Below are 22,638 nucleotides of genomic sequence, written 5' to 3' on the forward strand. Positions count from 1 at the left end.
GACCAGAGAGACGCACCGAAGAGCAGATCAGAAGGGTCGTCATCATGGAGCAGCTGCTGCATGTGCTTTCATCCGACGTAGGGACATTAGTGAAGGAGCTCGAGCCAGAGGGGGGCCCTGCTGATTCCTGGCTTGCCCTGCAGTGCATCAACGTTGGACGAGGCGCCTCTGTGGAGCTTTCTGGTTGGGAAGGACGTAGTGCCAGCGCGGTGGCGGATTGCCGGTCCGGATTCCAGCACATCGTCAATCTCGCAGGAGGGGGATCTGCGAGATTGAGGATGTAAAGCAATCCGGACCGGCAATCCATTACGGCGCTGTCACCACGTCAATCCCCACCAGACAGCACCGCAGAATCCCCTCATTCGACATTGAGTCACGGCATGGAAAGCCGGGCACCAGCGAGGCCTCCCTCTTGCTCGTGCTCCTCCACCGACATCCGTACGTTGGATAAAATCACATACGGCAGCTGCTCCAGGATGACGACCCTTCTGATCTGCTCTTCGGTGCGTCACTCTGGTCGGATCCAGCAACGGCAAAGGCCCCTCAGTCGGCTACACGTCCCGCCGGCCTCTCCCCGGATGGGACCCCAACAGAGCGAAAACCGCCGACAACAAGTCTCTGGCGACATCTCAAGCCTCACCCGGAGTGCTCCATTCATCCGTTTGTAGACGTGGGCCCGCCCCTTGTCCATCGCCGTGCAGGCCTCCAACGCCTGGGTAGGCAGTAGTGGGACTGGGCGGTATGCCCATCTAGCCTGCGGCCATCTCCGTGTCCTGGCAGTCCGCCGCTTACCAGAAAGGGGCTGCAAGTTGGGGATAGATTCTTCCAAATGTTGAACTGCTGGAACGTTGCTGTCCTCCCGCTCTTGCCGTCCACGAAATGTGCTGCTCATCATGGACGCCAAATCGGACGCCGAAAAGTCACTTCCCGGGCCCTTGGCCCGGTCTGATGCACTGGGGGGTGGCACCCGATTCCACCCCCTCTTCCTCAGAGGATAAACCGCACCACGGATGAGATTAACTTGAGTGAGTTGGAAATGGAAAAGCTTCCATTTCCGACTCACCTCAGAAATGATGCTTCCTTTGTGCTCTTGCTGTCCATGTAGTCTGCTGCTCATCATGGACGGCGAATCGGACTCCAAAAAGTCACTTCCCGTGTCCCAGGCCAGGCTTGATGCACTGGATGAATAGAATAGAGTAGATTAGAACACAGCCACATTTAAGCTCTGCTTCAGCAAAAAAGTCATAATTCCATAACGAATTTTGGAAAAACTTAGAGAAGAACCTTCTAAAATTTGTCTTTTTTGCCCCGAATGTTTTTAGAAAAACATTTAGTAAACTAAAGAGAAAAACGAAAACATCAGCCCAGCGGCCAAAACAAGAAATAAAGAACTTACAGGTTGAAGATCTTCCTGAAGTAGTTTAGAAATTGACTCATTGGGAAGCGTTGCACTTCCAAACCCCCCTTGCTCTGCCATCTTTCAGGATTCTGACTGGACGTAGTGCTACACCAGTAACGTCTTTGTTCTGTTCTTTGTGTAATTGAGGTCCAGTTCATTTTCCTGAACAAGTGCCGGATTTCCAGCAAGGAATTCTGGGAAGTAAAGCAGAATTAGATTAGAGCCACATTCAAGCATTTCAACGCAAATTAAATTTGCCAGCAAACACAAAGCAAATTAAATTCGCAACGCAAATAAGATTCACAAAAGCAATGCAAATAAGCTTTTCAATGCAAACGCCACTCAAATGATATTCTAAATTAAAACGCATTGAAAAAGATTTTCACCCCGAAAATGCATTGAAAATGAAATTTGCACTGAAAATACATTGAAAGTAGAATTCATAATAAAAAAATGCCTTGGATATGTAATGAAAATGCAATGAAAATGAAATGTTCTATGATAATGCATCAAAAATGAAATTTGCCACGAAAATGCAATGAAAGTGATCTTGTTCTGGAATAAAAAGGAACGTTCTAACCTTGGGTCCTCTACTTGCTTTATTTCCCATAGGGACCCGCCTGGGATGAGAAGAACACTGCAGTCCATGCTCCAAGTTGGATCCGGTTGCCCCTTCCCCCAGTGAATCAGACCTGGCCAAGGGCCCGGAAAGTGATTTTTCCGGGTCCGATTCGGCGTCCATGATGAGCAGCAGATTTTATGGACAGCAAGAGCAGGACAGCATCCTTTCAGCGGTTCAACGTTTGGAGGCATCTATTAAAACAAGGGGGGGCCCACGTCTACAAATGGATGAATGGAGCACTCCGGGTGAGGCTTGAGATGTCTCCAGAGACTTGTTGTTGGCGATTCCGCTCTGCTGGGGTGCCATCCGGGGAGAGGCCGGTAGGGGCCTGTTGCCGACTGAAGGGCCTTTGCCGTAGCTGGAAACGACCAGAGCGACGCACCAAAGAGCTGATCAGAAGGGTCGCATCCTGGAGCAGCTGCCGTATGTGCTTTCATCCGACGTACAGATGTTGGTGGAGGAGCACGAGCAAGAGGGAGGCCTCGCTCATGCCCGGCTTTCCATGCCGTGACTCAATGTCGGATGACCTCAAAAACTTAAGACATTGGTAATGGTACTCCCAGTTACTGGGATGGGGTTCGATTCCCTACAATGTCCATGTACTGAGGTCTTAACCCCTAACCCTATAACTCTGTATTTACAAATTTCTATAAATCTCAAGAGACGACTGAAAACAACTGAAGAATTCCAGCACAAATTGAAAAGATTCCAGTAGTGGCTATGCATGGCTCGTTTGTGTGTTTCAATTGGAGGAGTTTGGAGGAGTGCTGTGTGGATTTTTCACACAGAAATCTATTCTGTTATTCTATTCTGCTCATAGTATCTACTATTGCAAACATGAATGATAACTGTCAGAAGTCAGAACCAGCAGGAACCATCTCCAGAGTTCTTAACCCTAATCCTGGATGCTGCACACCTGATTCTGAATTCTCAATCAACCACAGCACTGCACTGAGCTCAATGTGAAGTGTTGTTTTGCCTCTCTTACAGAGTGTTTTATCTGGACCTGATCTTCTGCTCCCATCCTTGCCTGGATTTTGACCACCTTGAGTCTGTTATCGACTCTGATTTAGCTTTGTTTAGCTGAGCTATTACTCACAATAATCAACATAATAATTTTAATAAACCTTGTATGCCAATTTCAATAAAATAAAGGGCTACTTGACAAAGCTTCAGTATTTCTTGATTTGAAATGGTTTATTTCAAGCAATCAAATACACAAAAACAATACAATCATCAGTTATACATTCATACAATAACTAATCAAACTTTGGATAATTAGACATATATTAATAAATAAATATTGCTTGAAAGGGAGTGGAAGGAAGCAAACTTATATAATCCCACCCCTGTTCTACAGTAACCATTTGATAACATGATTTATCATTTATCCGGTTCCAAACTTAAAGCACATGACAAAGATGAATTACTTATTTTGTAAAAATAAAAAACTTTTAGAAATCAACATGGAAATGTTGTATCCATAATACAAGCAGATTATGGTACTTATAAAAGTCATTGACATGATTAGAAAATAATAATATATCAGTTAAATAGACATAACACAAAATTTGATCAAATATCAAAAGTTAAAAATATGAGCAAAATTAGTTTGCTCATAAAAAATCATGAATCATATCAATTTGTTGGAGCAAGTGAAGTAATATCATTAAAAATTTAACCATTTTCAATGATTGATTACTCATTTGTTTTATAATTTTTTTATATTTTTTATTTATTTATTTTTATGATAAAGTAATGCTGTGAAGGGTCCATATTTTGTCGAATGACCAAGGTTGGCATTTCTTCTGCTGATTAACAGGTTTAAACAGTTTATAGTTCTCTTCGATGTTATGTCTGCAGACATTAAATGGAGGTCCATATCTTTCTTCAGCTGATATCATCAGCCCCTAAGAGTTGAGGTCAAATTGTCCGCAGGTCAGAACTCTGCTGAGAATCAGGTCACTTCAGACCAGACCTGATTCATTGGAGAAAATGATGAAAATCCAGGTGTCATATTTCTTGAAATTTTTTGACTCTTTGATTTATTGCTGCATGTGGTTTCAGACGACCGTGATCAAACACTTCCAACACTTCTTGTGAACACCATGAAGGCATGGTGTTCACAACCAGAACCTTGGACCGGTCCGGTGAACCGAGTGGTTTGACGTAAATCTTGCAGCCTTTAACCCAAGTGTTTTCAATATGCTTATGCTTCCTGAGAAGCCTGGCATGTTTGGAGATTTCAGCATTCCTTCTGGTCAGATTCCTCCTTTGATTCATCAGAGCTAACTTATGTTTGTGATTCACAAACCTGATGAGGATCGCTGGTTTATCCGTCTCCTTTCTCCTGGGGAGCAGGTGGCAGTATAATTGCAGTCTCAAAAAACTTGTGTTTAAAAATGATGGCAACGATGGAACAAATGGAAGAGATTTACTACTACTGACTTAATACTAACTCGATGTTGAATTTAAACACATTAGGCATCAGAGGAATTTATTAACATCATTTGCAAACACATAAAACAATTCACAACGCAAAGGAAATTTGCAAACAAAAATGAAATTCACAATACAAATGAAATTTGTAACACAACTTCACTAAATGCAATTAAAATATGCAAACACAATTGAAATTCCCAAAAGGAATGCAAATGAAATTTGCAAATGCAATGCAAATAAGATTCGCAACGACAAAGCAAATGAAATTCCTAACCGCAATGCAAGCCAAATTTACAAACGCAAACGCAATGCAATTCAAAAACGCAAACCCAACGCAATATAAACAATTGAAATGCGCAAAGGACAAGCAAAGGATATTCGCAAAAAAACACGAATTCGCAGCGACAATTCAAATAAAATTCCCAACGACAACCCAACCGCAACTAAAACGAAATTCGAAATGCATATGAAATTCGCAAACGAAAACAAAATTCACAACACAAATGTAACGCATTTTTGGCTACATTAAAATTCGCAAGTCAGACTTAAGTAACCCTTGGCACTTTAACATTGGGAGTTGGGTCATCTAGACCCACTTGACAGTGCCCTGAACCTTTTTTCTTCAATGATTTGTGATCTTCACTGGTGTCCATGGATTCCCTGAAATCTTTCCACCTTTATCCACCTTTGTCATGGTAAGGAGAACACGTCAGTGTAAGGGTGGGGTCATCCAAGATAGCAAAAGGGCTAAATTGAAATTTGCAACGCAAATTAAATTTTCAAAGACAACGCAATTGAAATTTTCAAAGACAACGCAAATGAACTTCGCAACCACAAATCGAAATATACAAACACAATTAAAAATTTTCAAAGGCAAAGCAAACATAACGCATTTCTTAACGCAAATGAAATTCCTAATGTAAAGGAAACTTGCAACGCAAATGAAATTCCCAACCGCAACATAAACGAAATTCACAAACGCAAAGCAAAGCAAACGCAACCAATTCAAAAACGCAAACTCAACAATACAAATAATTGAAATTCGCAAAGGCAACGTGAATGAATTCTCAAAGGCAAAACAAATGAAATTCCCAATGCAAACTTAACTAAATTGAAATTTGTAATGAAAATTACATCTTCAAAGGCAACGCAATTGAAATTCTCAAAGGCAACGCAAATGAAAATCGCAAACGCAACTGAAATTCGCGAAAGCAACACAAGTAAGATTCGCAATGACAAAGCAACTGCAAACTCAACACAATGTAAACAAATGAAATTCGCAAAGGCAACTCAACTTAAATCCACAAATGCAACACAAACAAAATTTGCACACCCAAAAGAAATTTGCAAAGCAACTGAAAGGCAATGCAATTGAAATTCACAAAGGCAATAGGAAACACAACGCAAATGATATTTGAAAAGGCAAAGCGATTGTAATTCGCAAAGACAACACAAATGAAATTCGCAATGCAAACTTAACTAAATTGAAATTTGCAACGAAAATTACATTTTCAAAGGCAACGCAATTGAAATTCTCAAAAGCAACACAAATGAACTTCACAACCGCAATTGAAATATGCCATCGCAATTGAAATTGTCAAAGGCAACGCAAATAATTGCAAACACAATGCAAATGAAATTTTTACTGCAAATGAAATTCGAAGAGCAAAAGAAATTTGCAACCCAAATGAAATACGCAAAGACAATGCAATTGAAATTCACAAAGGTAACGTAAATAAACTTCCCATCCGCAATTAAAATATGCAAATGCAAATGACATCGCAAATGCAAACAAAAAATTCCCAACTCAAGTGAAATTCTTAACGCAAACTTAACACAATTTAAATTTGCAACGCAAATTACATTTTCAAAGACAACGCAATTGAAATTCTCAAAGGCAACGCTAATGAAGTTCTTAACGCAAATGAAATTCCCAACGCAATTGAAATTCGCAAAGGCAACTTAAATGAAAATTGCAAAAACACTATGCAAATGAAATTCTTACCGCAAATTGTCGTTGTGTTGCATTTGCCATTGCGATTTGAATTGCGTTGCGTTTCGTTGCGGTTCAATTGCGTTGCATTGCTAATTTCAATTTTCTTCTCCTTACCTCTTACCCTAATCCTTTTTTTTACAGTACAAATGCAGGCAACCATACGTTAGTACTGTTTGACGCAGTGTTACGGCAAAGGACCGCTCTTTTTGGTTCAACACCGGTCCTCACAAAACAACTTCAAGGCTTCTATTCTGAATGTGACAGATGACTTTATAACAACTGAGTACATTTTTATTTCATGTATAAATAAAGATGATGATTAAATAAATGAAAGAAAAAGCACAATGAGAATTTGATGTAGTTTCTGCTCTTGTAATGTGCTCTTTTCACCAGCAGTTGGCAAAAAAGTTCAGCTCTTGTTTAAACTTTCTCCAGTGTTTGTAGAAGTCACGTAAGATGATCCTTCAATGCTTTTGGAGGAATTTTTAGATATGATCCCTTTATGTCTCTTAATTTCTTGATGTTTCTGTAATTATGTTTGTACTAATTTTAAAGTCTTAATGCTATATTTGTAATAGACAAAACTGAGTTTAAAAAGTATATTTAATCATTATTTTGGCCATATTTTAATATAAACTTTAACGACCCTGCTGGTACATCACCGTAGTAGGAAATGAGAGCCGAGCTGCTAATTAACTGGCTACATTGGAGGGCTGTCCATGCTCCATTCACCGCACAGCTCTGCACAGGATAGTCTTATTATTTAATCACACCCACAAACAGCATGGACGTGACTTCTGCTTACAGCCCCCTCACTCATGGTTTTACACCCAAGAAACCCCCAGGTCGCCACACTGCCCCCACCTAAGAGGGTTAAGTGTCCCCACAACCCTCACATAGCTGAAAACCATACAAGACACATGAACACACTTATTCTCACAATTCTGGGTTACAACCACCACAGTAACAGTCTGTCAGCTAGCTGGGTTTGTTCATCCGTCAGTGACACAGTTCCATGCCAATAGGTGCCCAGCCAGCAGAATCAAACACTGCCCCCACAGCGGTGGCATCACAACCCTCTGGGTGCACATTACCTTGGGGGAGCAGACTCTATCCGGTTAACCACAAAGAAAGGTTTCTGTGTGTCGGTGTGTGGCCCTAAACTTTGGAACGGTTTAAGTAATGAGCTCAAAAAATGTTCAAATATTCAAATATTCAAGAAAATATATAAAGGTTATGAAGATAAGAGGATTTAAGGATCAACAGGTGTTGGAATAATTCCAAATACATGTGTGAACTTGACTATGGTGAAATAATCAAAGCTCTTTTAATTACACCCAATGAGTGTTACATTGTAATGTGCAATAATGATTACTGAAATGTTTGAATTACAATCAATAAGCTATTGATTTTATTTACTTGATCTGCAATGTGTAGCAATAATTACTAGTTTGATGTTATCATGTGTTCTAATGATAATCAATTATTATTACATATCGGTATCGTTACTGTTTACTGAAATCATGAATGAATGTTTTCTGAAGATCATCAATCATTTCTAGGCACTGGATTTTGTTACTTGAAGAGAATCTATCTGATCAGAACCGGATTTAAAAACACTGTTAAACTATCAAATGAATGAACTCAGTAGGGGTGGGATTATATGAGCTTGCTTCTTCCCACTCCTTTTCAAGCAATAAATCAAACTCTACTTATACCTCAGTTAATTATCACTGTATTTAATTAAGCATATATGATTTAAGTGACATTTTTGTTTTCTGTCTTTTTAATCAATGCATTTCATCATTTCTGTAATGAGTTTGATAAATATGTGTAAATTCTTTATTGCTTTGACTACAATGCTTGAAATAAATCAATAAAATCAAAAATCAAATCAACTGCTACTTCCGAGACTGGAATCATTCCTCTGCAGTCTCAGATTCCTGCAGGGCTGCCCCCAGGGTAGATGGCCTCACCAGCCGTGCATGCTGTGCAGACGTTTCAGAGCAAGTCCTCTGAGGAAGGCATGGAGGCTCAGATCCTCCACTGCTGCAGGTGGAACGGTTGGATAATCCAGCCAAACAAAGAGCTGCACATTGGCGGCGAAGGTCCCCAGGCGTTCGTCATCTCTACAGCTACGAGACTCCAGATGCTGTCGGTTCCGTTCTGTCAAACCCTGCTGTCCAAAGCATCGCTTCAATGCTGCTGTCAATGCTGACAGGTCCACAGAAAAGAGGTCCAGCAGTGCCTGGAGTGTAGGGCCCTCCAACGCCAGGCCTAGGTGTGTAACAAGTCTGTTCAGGACTTCAGCCCTCATAGCCGGCCGCCAAGTTGACCGGAGCGAGGTATGGTTCAACCTCGAGGTATGTTAAGCCATTGCATCGCAGAAGTTCGACTGGGCTGCGCACCGTCATCGCAGACTGCTCTGGACGGTTCATCACTGGCGATGAAAACGGACTCGCAGGGACAGGCTGCAGATGACGGTGGGTGCTCATACCATCAGGGAGATGATTTTGTCCTTGCTCCTGTTGGAAAATATAATCTGTCGCTTTGAGATTACTTTCCTTGTTGCATGTTCAATAAAGTCGAGAAGAAGAAAACCACGGGATTCGGCCGGATTAAGTTTAACAAATTTATTCCCTAACAATATTTCTAAAAACAGAGTAAAAACAGATCGATCTGGGTGTCCAAAATCAAGGCCTGCAATACGCAAGAGGTTACATTCCGAATTCACATGCAGCTTGTCTGGAGACACAGTAAAGTTCCTTGAGTTCAGACTTTTAAGCATGTGGTCAGAACATCCTCCCCCGGGAGCAAGATGGCCGCCGAATCTCCGCCTCTGGTCGCTAGAGATTGGCTGACAGAGGAGCCCGCCTTCTTCCTTCAGCCCATCCTTAGAATCACAGCATCTGGTCTCTGGGGGGGAACCTCACAGATAGACATGGTACGGAATCCCCATGGGTGGCAGGAACTGTCACCGCAGGAAGTCGATCCTAGAGCTTTGTTCCCCACACGGGAGCAGATGCCTGTGGCGATTCCCAGGGATGGAAATCAGTTTCAGAGATGATTGATTTATGATCCAAGTCAGACCTACAACCAAATGGCCTCAGAAGATCAAAGACCGTTTTCTCCTGAAGGGGGTTGGAGGTTGGAGCTGCATTCCTGAAACCTCTTTACATATGCAATTATCAGGAAGTCCCTTTTAATTGAAATGACTGAAACCCACACACAGTAAACCAGAAAGAAAACCTTCAATGAAATAAAGATAAGATAAAAACCTAGGAGAAATGAGGACCACAAAAAATAAATTCCTTCACTCCTCGCTTGTCCCGAGTTGCATCCAGGATGCAAATTTCTTGCTCCATCTCAGCCATCTCTTGCTCCACAGTGTTGCAGCACCGGCTAAATGATCCCACATTTTTGAATCGATTTATCAATTTTTGGAGAAAGTGAAGTAATATTATTAAAAGTCAATCAATTTAACAATTTTCAATAAGTCTTCTTCTTTCTCTTTCGACTTTTCCCATCAGGGGTCGCCACAGCGAATCATCCTTTTCCACCTCACTCTATCATGAACATCTTCTACCCTAACATTAGCCAACTTCATGTCCTCTGTTAAGACATCCATGTATCTCCTCTTTGGCCGTCCTCTTGCCCTCCTGCCAGGCAGCTCCATCTCCAACATCCTTCTAACAATATATCCACTATCCCTCCTCTGAACATGTCCAAACCATCTCAGTCTGGCTTCTCTGACTGTGTCGCTAACACAGGCAACATGAGCCGTCGCTCTGATGTACTCGTTCCTTATCCTGTCTAACCTGGTCACTCCTAAGGAGAACCTCAACATCTTCATCTCCGCTACCTCCATATCAGCCTCTTGTCTCTGTCTCACTGCTACCGTCTCTAACCCATAGAGCAGAGCTGGTCTCACCACTGTCTTGTACACCTTTCCTTTGAGTCTTGCTGACACTCTTCTGTCACACAACACTCCTGAAACTTTCCTTCACCCGCTCCAACCTGCCTGCACTCGCCTCTTCACCTCTTTTCCACACTCCCCATCACACTGAACTGTTGACCCCAAGTACTTAAAGTCCTGCACCTTCTTCACCTCAGTCCCCTGTAACCTAACGCTTCTACCTTGATCCCTCTCGTTCAGACACATGTATTCTGTCTTACTACGACTGACCTTCATGCCTCTTCTTTCCAGAGCAAACCTCCACCTCTCTAGCTGTTCCTCCACCTGCTCTCTACTCTCACTGCAAATTACAATGTCATCCGCAAACATCATTGTCCAGGGAGATTCCTGTCTTACCTCGTCTGTCAGCCTGTCCATCAGCATAGCAAACTAAAAGGGACTCAAAGCTGATCCTTGGTGTAGTCCCACCTCCACCTTGAACTCCTCTGTCTGACCTACAGCACATCTCACCACCGTCATACTTCTCTCATACATGTCCTGAACTACTCTGACATACTTCTCTGCCACTCCAGATGACCTCATACAGTACCACAGCACCTCGGCACCCTGTCATACGCCTTCTCTAAATCTACGAACACACAATGCAGCTCCTTCTGACCATCTCTGTACTTTTCCATCAACATTCTCAAAGCAAAAATGGCATCAGTGGTGCTCTTACGGGGCATGAAACCATACTGCTGCTCACAAATCTCCACCTTCTTCCTAAGCCTGGCTTCCACTACTCTTTCCCACAGCTTCATTGTGTGGCTCATCAACTTTATTCCTCTATAGTTGCTGCAGTTCTGCGTGTCACCCTTGTTCTTAAAGATCGGGACCAGAACGCTTCTCCTCCATTCCTCAGGCATCTTCTCACTCTCTAAAATCCTATTGAACAACCTCGTTAGAAATTCCACCGCTGTCTCTCTTAAGCACTTCCATACCTCCACAGGTAGGTCATCAGGACCAGCGACCTTTCCGCTCTTCATCCTTTTCAGAGCCTTCCTAACCTCATCCTTTCCAATCTCTGCTACTTCCTGCTCCACAACAACCACATCTTCCTCCCTTCTTTCCCTGTCATTTTCCTCGTTCATCAGCTCCTCAAAATACTCCTTCCATCTTTTCTGTACACTCTCTTGGGTTGTTAGCACCTTTCCATCTCTGTCCTTAATCACCCTTATCTGTTGCACGTCCTTCCCATCTCTGTCTCTCTGTCTTGCTAGCCTGTACAAGTCTTTCTCTCCTTCCTTTGTGTCTAACCTGTCATATAGCTCATCGTAAGCTTTCTGTTTGGCCTTTGCCACCTCTCTCTTCACTCTACGCTGCGCTTCCTTGTACTCCTGTCTACCTTCCTCAGTCCTTTCTACATCCCATTTCCTTTTAGCCAACCTCTTCCTCTGGACGCATTCCTGTACTTCCTCATTCCACCACCAAGTGTCTTTACCGTCTTTCCTCTTTCCAGATGACACACCTAGCACCTTCCTACCTGTTTCCCTGATAATCTCTGCTGTAGTTTCCCAGTCCTCTGGAAGCTCATCCTGACCACCCAGGACCTGTCTCAACTTCTGCCTAAATTCCTCACAAGTTTCTTCATTCTGTAGCTTCCACCACTTGGTCTTCTTTTCTGTTTTCCCTCTCTTCTTCTTCCTGACCTCCAGAGTCATCTTACACACCACCATGCGGTGCTGTCTGGCTACACTTTCTCCTACCACCACTTTGCAGTCATTAACCTCTCTCAAATGACCTCGTCTACATAGGATGTAGTCCACCTGAGTACTCCTACCTCCACTTCTGTATGTCACTCTATGTGACATACAGAAGAAATTTTCAATAAGTGATTACCGTAATTTCCGGACTATAAACCGCTACTTTTTTCCTGCGCTTACAGCCGTGTGGGTTATTCAGTGACGCGGCTAATTTATGGTTTTAATTGGCGGCCGCGATGTACGTATTTTCAGATACAGTGAATGGTTTGAATTTCTCTATCTAACACCAAGCACAAGTCATTTGTTTTTCAACACACCTCTAAGCAGCCAAACAGCATGTCCTTGACTTCAGGTCTTAGACACTTCAGTCATGGTTCAACAAAACGAAACACGCATGCCCGGCCGCATCCCAGAATCCTTTGGTGCCATTAGACCCAACATGCACGTGATCGCCACTACAATATGATGAAGCTTTCAAGTTAAAAGCAATCGTTAAAAGCAGCGTGAAAAAATCCACCATCACCAACGGGTTTGGAAAAGCTGGTCAGCTGTGTGACAAAGAGAACAGCGCATGGAGTGAATTTACCTCTGAGTCATTGTGACTCGGCTGGCTGCACGTAAATATGTGGGAATAACATCAGCCTTTATTTTGTCGGGACACGACTGGAAACACAAATTCCCGTGGTCGTTTTAACTGTTTCTAAGGACTGAGCGGAGTTTTGCATTGAAACGCTCACAGCCTCCGTGTGAGCTGGAGACTGCGTGTCGTGTGAGCTGCAGGGCCGATGGCAGTCTGAAGGCTCCCACACGTAACAACGCATCCGCCCCTCATACACAAAACTTACAGTATTAAGTCCGATTGCTCTGCACAGACACGATTTGCTCCGTTCACCGGCGCAATGGGGACGAAGCGCTCCTCCTTGAAGCCGCCCTGGCCAGAGGTGTCGGAGTAGATAGGTAGGGGAGACAAGGGGAGCGCGAAGCGCAGAGGCGTCAAGCCATTCTGCAGGCTGCAGCCAGGGCTTACTCGAGGCGTCCGCGGAGCAACAGTGTTTGTTGTGGAAGGAAACTTCTGACACACGCGCCGCAAGGAGGCGCACGTATCGCGCTGAGGCGCGCGCTTTTTAGTCGTCGCTGCTTTATTTTACTAGTGTGTTTTTTAACCAGCCCTGTTACTCCCATAACGCTGCCGCGACACAAGCAGAAGGAGAGCTTTACCCGTTCACCCCTCCATCCACTGGTGCTCCTTGCTCATTCTTAAACACGTACAACAGAATGGCGAGCCGGGCATTGGCCCCGTATTTAGCCCCTAAGACTCATGGGAAATGGGGAATCACAGATGTAAATTTCCTCATCATAACTGAGGGATGTAATGTTGATTATATGGTTACTGTTTGTAATTTTATGTATGATACCTAGATTGTCAATAAGTTAAAAAAATAAAAAATAAAAAAATGAATAAAATAAACCATAACTGAGGAACTTGTGAACAGAATAGAGTTCCATGCTGTTTGGCAGATGTAGATATATTCAAATACATGAGCCTGAGGCAAAGCTGGCTCCACCCACTCTGTGCTAACGGATCACACTTACTCTGGGAGTCAGGACGTGATTTGTCAGGATGACAATGTTGCCTAATACTTGCGGCTTGTACTCCGACGCGGCTTGTGTATGTATAAAAGTAGTTAACCACGTGAAAATGGGTGGGTGCGGCTAGTAATCGGGTGCACTTTGTAGTCCGGAATTTACGGTAATCATTTGTTTTACTTTTTTAATATTTTTTTTTGTATTTTTATTTTTTATAATAAAGTAATGCTGTAGGGGAAAAGTAAAAAGGGTCCATAACTGTCGATTGTCCAAGGTTGGTATTTCTTCTTTTACTGATAACAGCCGTTCTTCTGGGTTCAAAACAACTGTTTTGAATAGTTCTCTTCGATGTTATGTCTGGTCAGATGGTCGTTCAGATAAGCAGCCGAACCTTTCAGGTGTTTCCTTTGGGTCATCAAAGCTAGCTTGTGTTTGTGATTCACAAACCTGATGAGGATCGCTGGTTTATCCGTCTCCTTTCTCCTGGGGAGCAGGTGGCAGGTCTCGATGGTATTGAGATCCAGGGAAATCCCTTTAGATGTGAGAAATGAATGTATTTGCTGCTCCAGAGACTCTGCACCGATCTCCGTATTAGCACTGCTAGCTACGCTAGCGCTAGCATTAGCAGTGCTGGCTCCTGCTGCTGTCAGCTTCGCTCGAGGCTTGATTGGTACTCCAGTGAGAATGACATTATTCATCCTTACTTGCTGTTTCACATCGTCCAGTCTTTTCTCCAGAATCTCGACCCGGTTTTCTCGCTGCTCGTTTTGAGCCCGAAATCTTCGGAACTCTTCCATCATTTCCCAAAGTGGCGTTAGCTTAGCCAACACTTGATCCATAAAACTTTTCAGCGTTTCTTGAGTAATGTCAAGAGTCTTTTTGAGGTCTTCGTATTCCTGGGGGCATGGTCAGCTCTCTTTTTTGGGGAAAATCAACCTTTTAAGTAATTTGAAGACAGTAGTATTCGCAGAGAGGCACGCCACGCGTCCTGCTGTGTAACCCTGAACCGGAAAAAAAACTGATCCCTGTGACTGGTAAAGAGGAGGACTTCATTGGGTTTGAAGACTTTTTTCTGTTTGTCAGATGTTTGTATATATATATATATATATATATATATATATATATATATATATATATATATATATATATATATATATATATATATATATATATATATATTTTTATTTATATATATGTCAGATAAATGCATCTAAACATTAAAGAAAAACACAATTAGAAATAATAGACCACAGCAAGAATCAAGTTTCTCATGCACGAGGGAGGAGAAGCCAGTGTGACAGAAGACAACCAACACGCTGCTCTTCTCAAAGGTTCTGCCTCTCCCTGTGCACCTTTTATTAAGAACACAAGAAGGAGGTAACAGTTTCAAAACAAAGAGGAAAAGTTCATTAGGGGGTGTTGTATAATGACCCATTTGGTGGATTCTAACTTCAAACAGTATCCCTTATCAGCTCAGGACAGTGTGTCGTAAACCCCCCTCTCTTCCTTGCTGGGATGAGAAGCAGATGAACAAACACACAACTGTTTTCAGAAGAGGTAAAAAGGTCAATCTGAGTTAACATTTAACCCTTGTGCTATCTTAGATGACCCCACCCTTACATTGACATGTTATTCCTACCATGACAAAGGTGGATAAAGGTGGAAAGATTTCATGTAATCTATGGACACCAGTGAAGATCACAAATCATTGAAGAAAAAAGGTTCAGAGCACTGTCTAGTAGTGGGTCTAGATGACCCAACTCCCGATGTTAAAGTGCCTAGGATAGCACAAGGGTTAAAGAAATACATTTAAACAATGATAATAATAAAACAAATTCCTTCACATACTCCCACCTGTTTATCATTGATAAATGTCAAAATCTCACATCCAATATCACATCTCTTTTCAGTTTTCTGTGACATCTTCATTTTCATAACACTTTCAATTTACACTCAGATGAGAAGTTTTTTTTTTTTTTTTTTTTTTTCTCAAGTCATTTCAATTTCAAAATCATTACAGTCATCTTGTTCTCCCTTTAATAACAAGTTGTATTCTTGACTCAGAAGAACACTCTGTACTCCACCATTCACTGCTCTGGAAATCATAGATTGAATACAAGGAAAAATGCACATAGTGAACACACAACATATGATCAGTACCATAAGAATAGGTGTCACTATTTTTAACAAAAGTTGCCACCAGGAACCAAAAGCAAACCAGGAGAAGAAATCCCAAGATTGGGGTTTCCTGTCATCCTGCATTGCCTGCTGAACCTTTTCAAGTTGATGTAATGCTTCAGTGACGCTGTGACCTTCATCGGTGTTGTCAGGAATAAATGTACAACAGGTATCATTTAACATTTTACAAACACCTCCCTCCTGAGCAACCAATAATTCCAAAACCAATCTGTTCTGTAGAACCATAAGTCTCATGCTTGACATTTCTTCACTATAGCCTTTAAATGCTTTAATTGTAGCGTTCAAAAATAAACCTAATCGATAATCAATGGTCTCAATTCTGAGAGCGTTTTTAGCAGTTCCTACCCAGGGAAACAATGCCATAGTTACCTTTTGCCCCGTATTCCAGAGTTTATGGTCTTCAGGTACATCTGATCCCCAAATGGAATCATGTGGCTTGACATCAATAAGGTTACGTCTGTGGCGGAGGTGAGGCTCATGGACTGCAGAAACTATGAAAGTGTGATCTGTGACCTTTACGGGAGCACAAATCCCACTCCAGTCTCTAGGCAGACTGAGGTAGAGGGCCTGCCCACATAACCAAAACATTTGATCAACCACATAAGTACCATTGTTACCTGGCATCAAATCTGGATTAGATCCAACACAACGTCCTCTGGGGCAGGGAACAGCATAACCATGGGAAACTCTGTCATTGATTATCTGGACTGTGAAGGGAACAAGAAGTTCATGACACATCTTTGTCGGCAAAGTTCCTAAAAACTCTGTGCCATTGTTAGTTACGCAATGTGGAAACACAGTTCCTGGTTCCACACTAGCATATGGAGCTAATGATTTTGTCAATTTCAGTTTTTTAAACTGATACAAACTCTTGCAACTCGGTCTTACAAGCGTACCATTTGAAGTGGTGACGGCTCCAGTACTAATATACCCTCTGGTACGATATTCAATAACACAGTCGCTTTTCCACTCAGAAAATTTCTTTGCCTGTAAATTAGGATGTAGGGATGAAGCTTCAATTACAGAACAAACATAGCAATCAGATCTATTCCTTTCTTTAGTCAGTAACATAACATACCTATACCAAGAATTTGTCATATACAGGTGAGTTATGTTCATTTTTGGACTATTCAAAACATCATGTTCATCAATACTCAGCCATCGTCGAGAAACATTTAGTCTTTCCTCGTTGGTGGTTCTTCTTGCAGGTGGATAATGATTCCAAAAGAACCAAATCCATGTGGTTGCTCCTGTCAGGAATAGCAGGAACAGTAAACAAAATAAACTGTCTCTTAGCCCAGTTGGACACGCCATGGTGGATATGTACCTATCTTCGGGAGGGAGAGGTTACTAGCACATCACCTCCTCAAGTCCTCTAACAGTGTAGGATTCGTGTAGTGCAAAAGAGATCTGGTGTGCTTTCTTCCCTAAGACTAGGTGGATTCCCCTGCTTCGCTGACGTTGAGACAAGCAGCTTCTATACAGCTGCCTCCCTTTGTAGTCAGACTTCCCCACCTAGCAGTTGGAATTAGCCTCACCCAGATGCTTTTTTTTGCAGTGTGACAGGTGGATCCAAGACGTCCATTCAGCAATCTTGACAGCTGTTGGTGTAGTCAGCAGGACTTGGAATGGCCCTTCCCACCGTGGGCTGGACCAACACTTCCTTTTTATGGCCTTCACAAACACCCAGTCACCAACCTGCACTGGTGAAGTGTCCTGTGGAGATAAAAAGGAATCTGGCACTTGATTTGTCCTTTGCACATCTTTAGTGGTAAACGTTTTTCTCAAATAATCCACTAAATTTGCATCATCATCTGGAGAATGTTGCTGTGTAGGATCAAGGTCTGGTAACCTATAAGAACGTCCATACAACATTTCAAAAGGCGTTAAAGGTTGACCTGCTGTGCGTGTGATACGCATGCTTAGTTGAACTAAGTCTATGCAGTCAGGCCACTGTCTGTTTGTCTCTTCCATGCATTTCTTTAACTTTGATTTGATAGTGCCATTAGTTCTCTCAACTAATCCTGCACTCTGTGGGTGATAACTACAATGTCTCTTTAAATCAATACAAAGATGTTGAGCCATTTTGTCTATCACTTGATTTACAAAATGTGTACCATTATCACTTCTTATCACTTGTGGTATGCCAAAAGTTGGGATTATTCTTTTACAAATAGCTTTAGCTACTGTAATAGCATCTTGTGTTGCACATGGAAAAATTTCAACCCATTTGGAAAATGCATCAATAATCACTAAACAATATTTCAATCCCTTCCTTTTATTCAATTCAATAAAATCCATATGGATTGTATGGAAAGGAAAAGGTGGTTCAGGAAATTTTCCTTTCTTAGGTCTAACATTGCCTTGGGGATTATGACGCATACATGTTACACATTGTTTACAAAAAAATTTTGAATAGAGAATATATCCATAAGTTGTATAATATTTCTCTAATAAGTTCATCATCCCCCTGTTGAGACATGGCAAGGCCCATGACTCAAAATTGCTGCCCATTTGTACATGGATTTTGGTAAAATAGGTTTACCTTCTGTGCTGATATAAAGACCTTGTTCCAACTTTGCTCCCTTTTTCAACCATAAATCTTTTTCTTGTTTCGGTGCGCTGTGTTGCATTTCCTTTAAAACATCAGCGGTTGCATCTGCAGTCACATCGTCATTTGTGCATATTTCTACATCTTTTGTTGCAGCTTGCTTTGCTGTTGCATCTGCAAAGGCATTTCCTTTAGAAATATCATCTGTTTTTCGTGTGTGTCCCTCGCATTTACATATTGCCACTTTAGATGGTAACATTACAGCAGTCAATAATTCTTTCAGTAAGTCTACATGCGTTACTGGTTTTCCTGTTGACGTTTTAAACCCTCTGTTCTTCCACTGTTGACAAAACAAATGCACTGTAGCAAACGCATATTGGCTATCAGTATAGATCGTAACTGGCTTATCTTTAAACAGTTTGCATGCTTCAGTTAAGGCTGTCAACTCTGCTGATTGTGCTGAGTAATTTCCGGGCAGGGGTCCTGCCTTCAAAACCTTATCTTGAGTTACAACAGCAAAACCCACTTTGTTCCTGCTTGTCTCATCTTTCTTTGCTGACCCATCAACAAAAACTATTTCCCCCTCAGTTAGTGGTACATCTGATAAGTCTGGTCTCGGCTTGTAAACTAAAGTTGTTTCTTGTAAGCAATTGTGAGGTTCTCCATCTTCTGGTGTAGGCATCAGCGTAGCTGGATTCAATGTAGTACACCTTTCAACAGTCAGGTGAGGCTGTGAAACTAATGTAGCTAAACATGATAAGTGTCTTGCTGGTGATAAAAATGTCATTTTAGTTTGTAATAGTAAAACTGAAACTGCATGCGGCACATACAGAGTAAGCTTGTGGAAAAGCACTACTTCAGCTGAGCTTTCCACTGCCATTGCTGCTGCTATCACTGCTTGAACACAAGGAGGTGTTGCTCTTGCTACAGGATCTAATTTTGAAGAATAAAATGCCACAGGTCTCTGTTTATCTCCATATTCTTGTAACAAAACAGATGTCATAAATCCATCTCTACAGTCTACAGTTTGACTGAAAGGTTTACTGTAATCTGGAAGAGCTAACACTGTTGTTCTGGCTAATGCTTGTTTTAATTCACAAAATGCTTTTACACCTTGTTCTGTCCATTTAATTTTATCATAAGCTGCCATAGGTGCTTCATAAATCAATTCTTGTAGTGGGGCTGCTATTTCAGCATAGGTTGGAATCCACATGCGACAGTAATTACATAACCCTAAAAATGACATCATTTGTTTCTTTGTTAAGGGTTGTGGTGCTGATAAAATCGCCACTTTTCTGTCTTCATTTAATTTTCTACCCTGAGATGTTAAAGTATGGCCTAAATATTTAACTTGTGGGGTCCATAGCTGTAATTTATCTTTGTTTACTTTGTTTCCAGTCTCTGCCAAATAAGTCAATAAAGCTATGGTGTCTTTTTTACAAAACTCCTGTGAGGTTGATGCTATGAGAATGTCATCTACATAAGTTATCATTTGACTTTTCATAGGTGGCTCAAATCCCGCTAAACAGTTTGAAATAGCATCAGAAAAAATGGTAGGACTTTCTGCATAGCCCTGAGGTAGTCTTGTATAAGTGTACTTCTTTCCTTCAAAAGTAAATGCAAACCAATATTGACTATCTGGGTGTAAGGGCACTGAGAAAAATGCATTGCTTAGATCGATTACTGAGAACCATTCTGCTCTTGGATCTAAGGTATTTAACAAAGTGTGTGGATCTGGTACATTAGGTGCTCTTTGTACAACTGCATCATTTACTGGTCTCAGATCTTGAACCATCCTCCAAGATGTAGAAGGAGGAGCCTTTTTAACTGGGAAAATTGGTGTGTTACAAGGTGACTCTGGGCACTGTACTAACACTCCTGCTTTGTACAGTTCATCTATCACAGGCCTTATTCCCTCTTTTGCATCATCCTTTAAAGGATATTGTTTTTTCCGTGGAGTATATTCTGTCTTCCCTCTAATGACCACTGGTGGCACTTGAGGGCTTTTTTGGGCTTTTTTGTGTTTTTGTCGTCATTTTTGCGACTACAATTTTTACGTTTGTGCGTTGGTGTTGTGCGTGTGTGTGTGTATTTTTGTTGCGTTACACAATTGTCGTGTCGTTTTGTGCTTTGGGCGACTTTTGACCCCATTTTTTGGCGTTTTGACGTGTTTTTTTTGACGTTTTGGACCTTTTTGAGTGTTCGACCCTCGTACCAGTTACAATATGGTCCTTGCAGTCTATGACTGCTGCGGGCCATAATAATGAAACGAAGCAGAAACAATATAGAAGTTTTTGCAGTCAGGTGGCCTATGTATTTCAATGCGGCCTGTCTTTTACTATAGGCTGGGCATGTCTTTTTGGCTTTAAACCCGTCCTTTGAGGGCTTTTTGGGGCTTTTTTGTGTTTTTGTCGTCATTTTTGCGACTACAATTTTTCGTTTGTGCGGGTGTGTTGTGCGTGTGTGTGTATATTTTTGTTGCATTACACAATTGTCATGTCGTTGTGTGCTTTGGGTGACTTTTGACCCCATTTTTTGGCGTTTTGACTCGTTTTTTTGACGTTTTGGACTTTTTGAGTGTTCGACCCTCGTAGCAGTTACAATATGGTCCTTGCACTCTGTGAGTGCTGCGGGCCATAATAATGAAACAAAGCAGAAACAATATAGAAGTTTTTGCGGTTAGGATTTCCTATGTATTTCAATGCGGCCTGTCTTTTACTATAGGCTGGGCATGTCTTTTTGGCTTTAAACCCGTCTTTTGAGGGCTTTTTGGGGCTTTTTTGTGTTTTTGTCGTCATTTTTGCGACTACAATTTTTACGTTTTTGCGTTGGTGTTGTGCGTGTGTGTATTTTTGTTGCGTTACACAATTGTCGTGTTGTTTTGTGTTTTGGGCGACTTTTGACCCCATTTTTTGGCGTTTTGACGCGTTTTTTTGACGTTTTGGACCTTTTTGAGTGTTCGACCCTCGTAGCAGTTGCAATATGGTCCTTGCAGTCTATGACTGCTGCGGGCCATAATTAAAGCCACAAGCGGCGTTGTATGGCCCGCAGACGCAACCCGCCTTCCACGCCCAACTCTATGCACCACCGCCCTCACCGCCCTCACCGCCCACTTTTGATGAAGGCTAGTTAAAACTGCATATGCTAATTATGCTAACTATGCTAGCTATGCTAAGGTGGCTAAAAGTGCTAGCATAGCGATCAGCATCATTAACTGACTCAAAAAAACACATTACCTAAAATGCTTAATATGCTAACTATGCTAGCTATGCTAATGTGGCTAAAAGTGCTAGCATAGCGATCAGCATCATCAACTGGCTCAGAAAAACACATAACCCAAAATGCTAATTATGCTAACTATGCTAGTTGTGCTAACATAGCTAAAAGTGCTAGCATAACGATCAGCATCATCAACTGACTCAGAAAAACACATTCCTCCATTGGTGAGAGCTATATGTCATATCTTGATAAAAAAAAACACTTTTTCCAAAATGGCGGCTTTTCTGTTGATTTTATCTCCATAGCAACCATTTTATGTTTTGGTCCCCTCGGGAGGACGAACAGATTGACGTCAGTTTCGGACAAATCGGCAAAAGTAAACTTTTTGTTGTCCTTAGCAATAGTGGTTTTATGCTAACCACGCCCACATTCCTTATATGTCCATATCCAGTGTTTTTCAATGTATTCAGTTCCTGCTATGGATGCATGCATTCAATTTTCACTGTATTCCAATGAAAAGCATGGGAGTTACAACAGTGCGCCACTTTGCTAGCTCACCACGCGGATGCTGTTTAAAATCTACAACTTCTAATTCCAACATTTTTTCCACAGTAGCTTGTCATTGATGCCCAAAAAGTTTCGAGACAATCGTTGAAAATTCCAACGACAAGTTTACGTTTGAATCTGCCAATAAAGGTAATATTTATAGAAAATTCAAGATGGCCTCCTTTTCCTGAGGTCAAAGGTCGACGAAACTCCAGAGGTAATTGTAGACTTATGTTACGGACATACGAGTCAAATTTCGTGAAAATCGCTCAAAAAAAAGTTCCTTTTTCCATATTGTGTAAAAACGCGAAAAACTCAAAATGGTCGATTTTGGCACAAAATGGCCGCCAAACCGTAGGTCGTGTCGCCATCACGTAATGATTTCAAAACTTTCTTTGGATATACCCGACAAAGTTAAC

The 22,638-nt window shown here is 41.7% G+C and overlaps 2 protein-coding genes across 2 annotated transcripts in view; both read right to left on the minus strand.

Annotated features, from left to right (window-relative positions):
* Window positions 1-508: 508 nt before the first annotated feature.
* LOC111947429 lies at window positions 509-1,832 on the minus strand. Its single transcript, XM_023954705.1, has 2 exons — window positions 1,397-1,832; window positions 509-1,178 (listed from the first exon to the last, which is right to left on the minus strand). The coding sequence occupies exons 1-2, from the start codon at window positions 1,555-1,557 to the stop codon at window positions 509-511; spliced, it is 831 nt and encodes a 276-aa protein (XP_023810473.1). The 5' UTR covers window positions 1,558-1,832.
* A 363-nt stretch (window positions 1,833-2,195) lies between these two features.
* LOC111947431 overlaps window positions 2,196-22,638 on the minus strand; it is a 30,210-nt gene continuing 9,767 nt past the window's right edge. The window contains exon 5 of the mRNA XM_023954725.1: window positions 2,196-2,379. Coding sequence (XP_023810493.1) covers window positions 2,196-2,379 — 184 coding nt within the window. The remainder of the gene's footprint in view (window positions 2,380-22,638) is intronic.

This window comes from Oryzias latipes, chromosome 1, assembly GCF_002234675.1.
Source record: "Oryzias latipes chromosome 1, ASM223467v1".
In the NCBI taxonomy this organism is placed as follows: Eukaryota; Metazoa; Chordata; class Actinopteri; order Beloniformes; family Adrianichthyidae; genus Oryzias; species Oryzias latipes.

Bases quoted from the DNA above. Each gene is read 5' to 3' on its own strand.
- LOC111947429 (XM_023954705.1), bottom strand. From the start codon at position 1,557: ATGAACTGGACCTCAATTACACAAAGAACAGAACAAAGACGTTACTGG. The intron at 1,179-1,396 runs GTAAGTTCTTTA...CTATTCATCCAG, and splicing joins TTCAGGAAGATCTTCAACCT to TGCATCAAGCCTGGCCTGGG.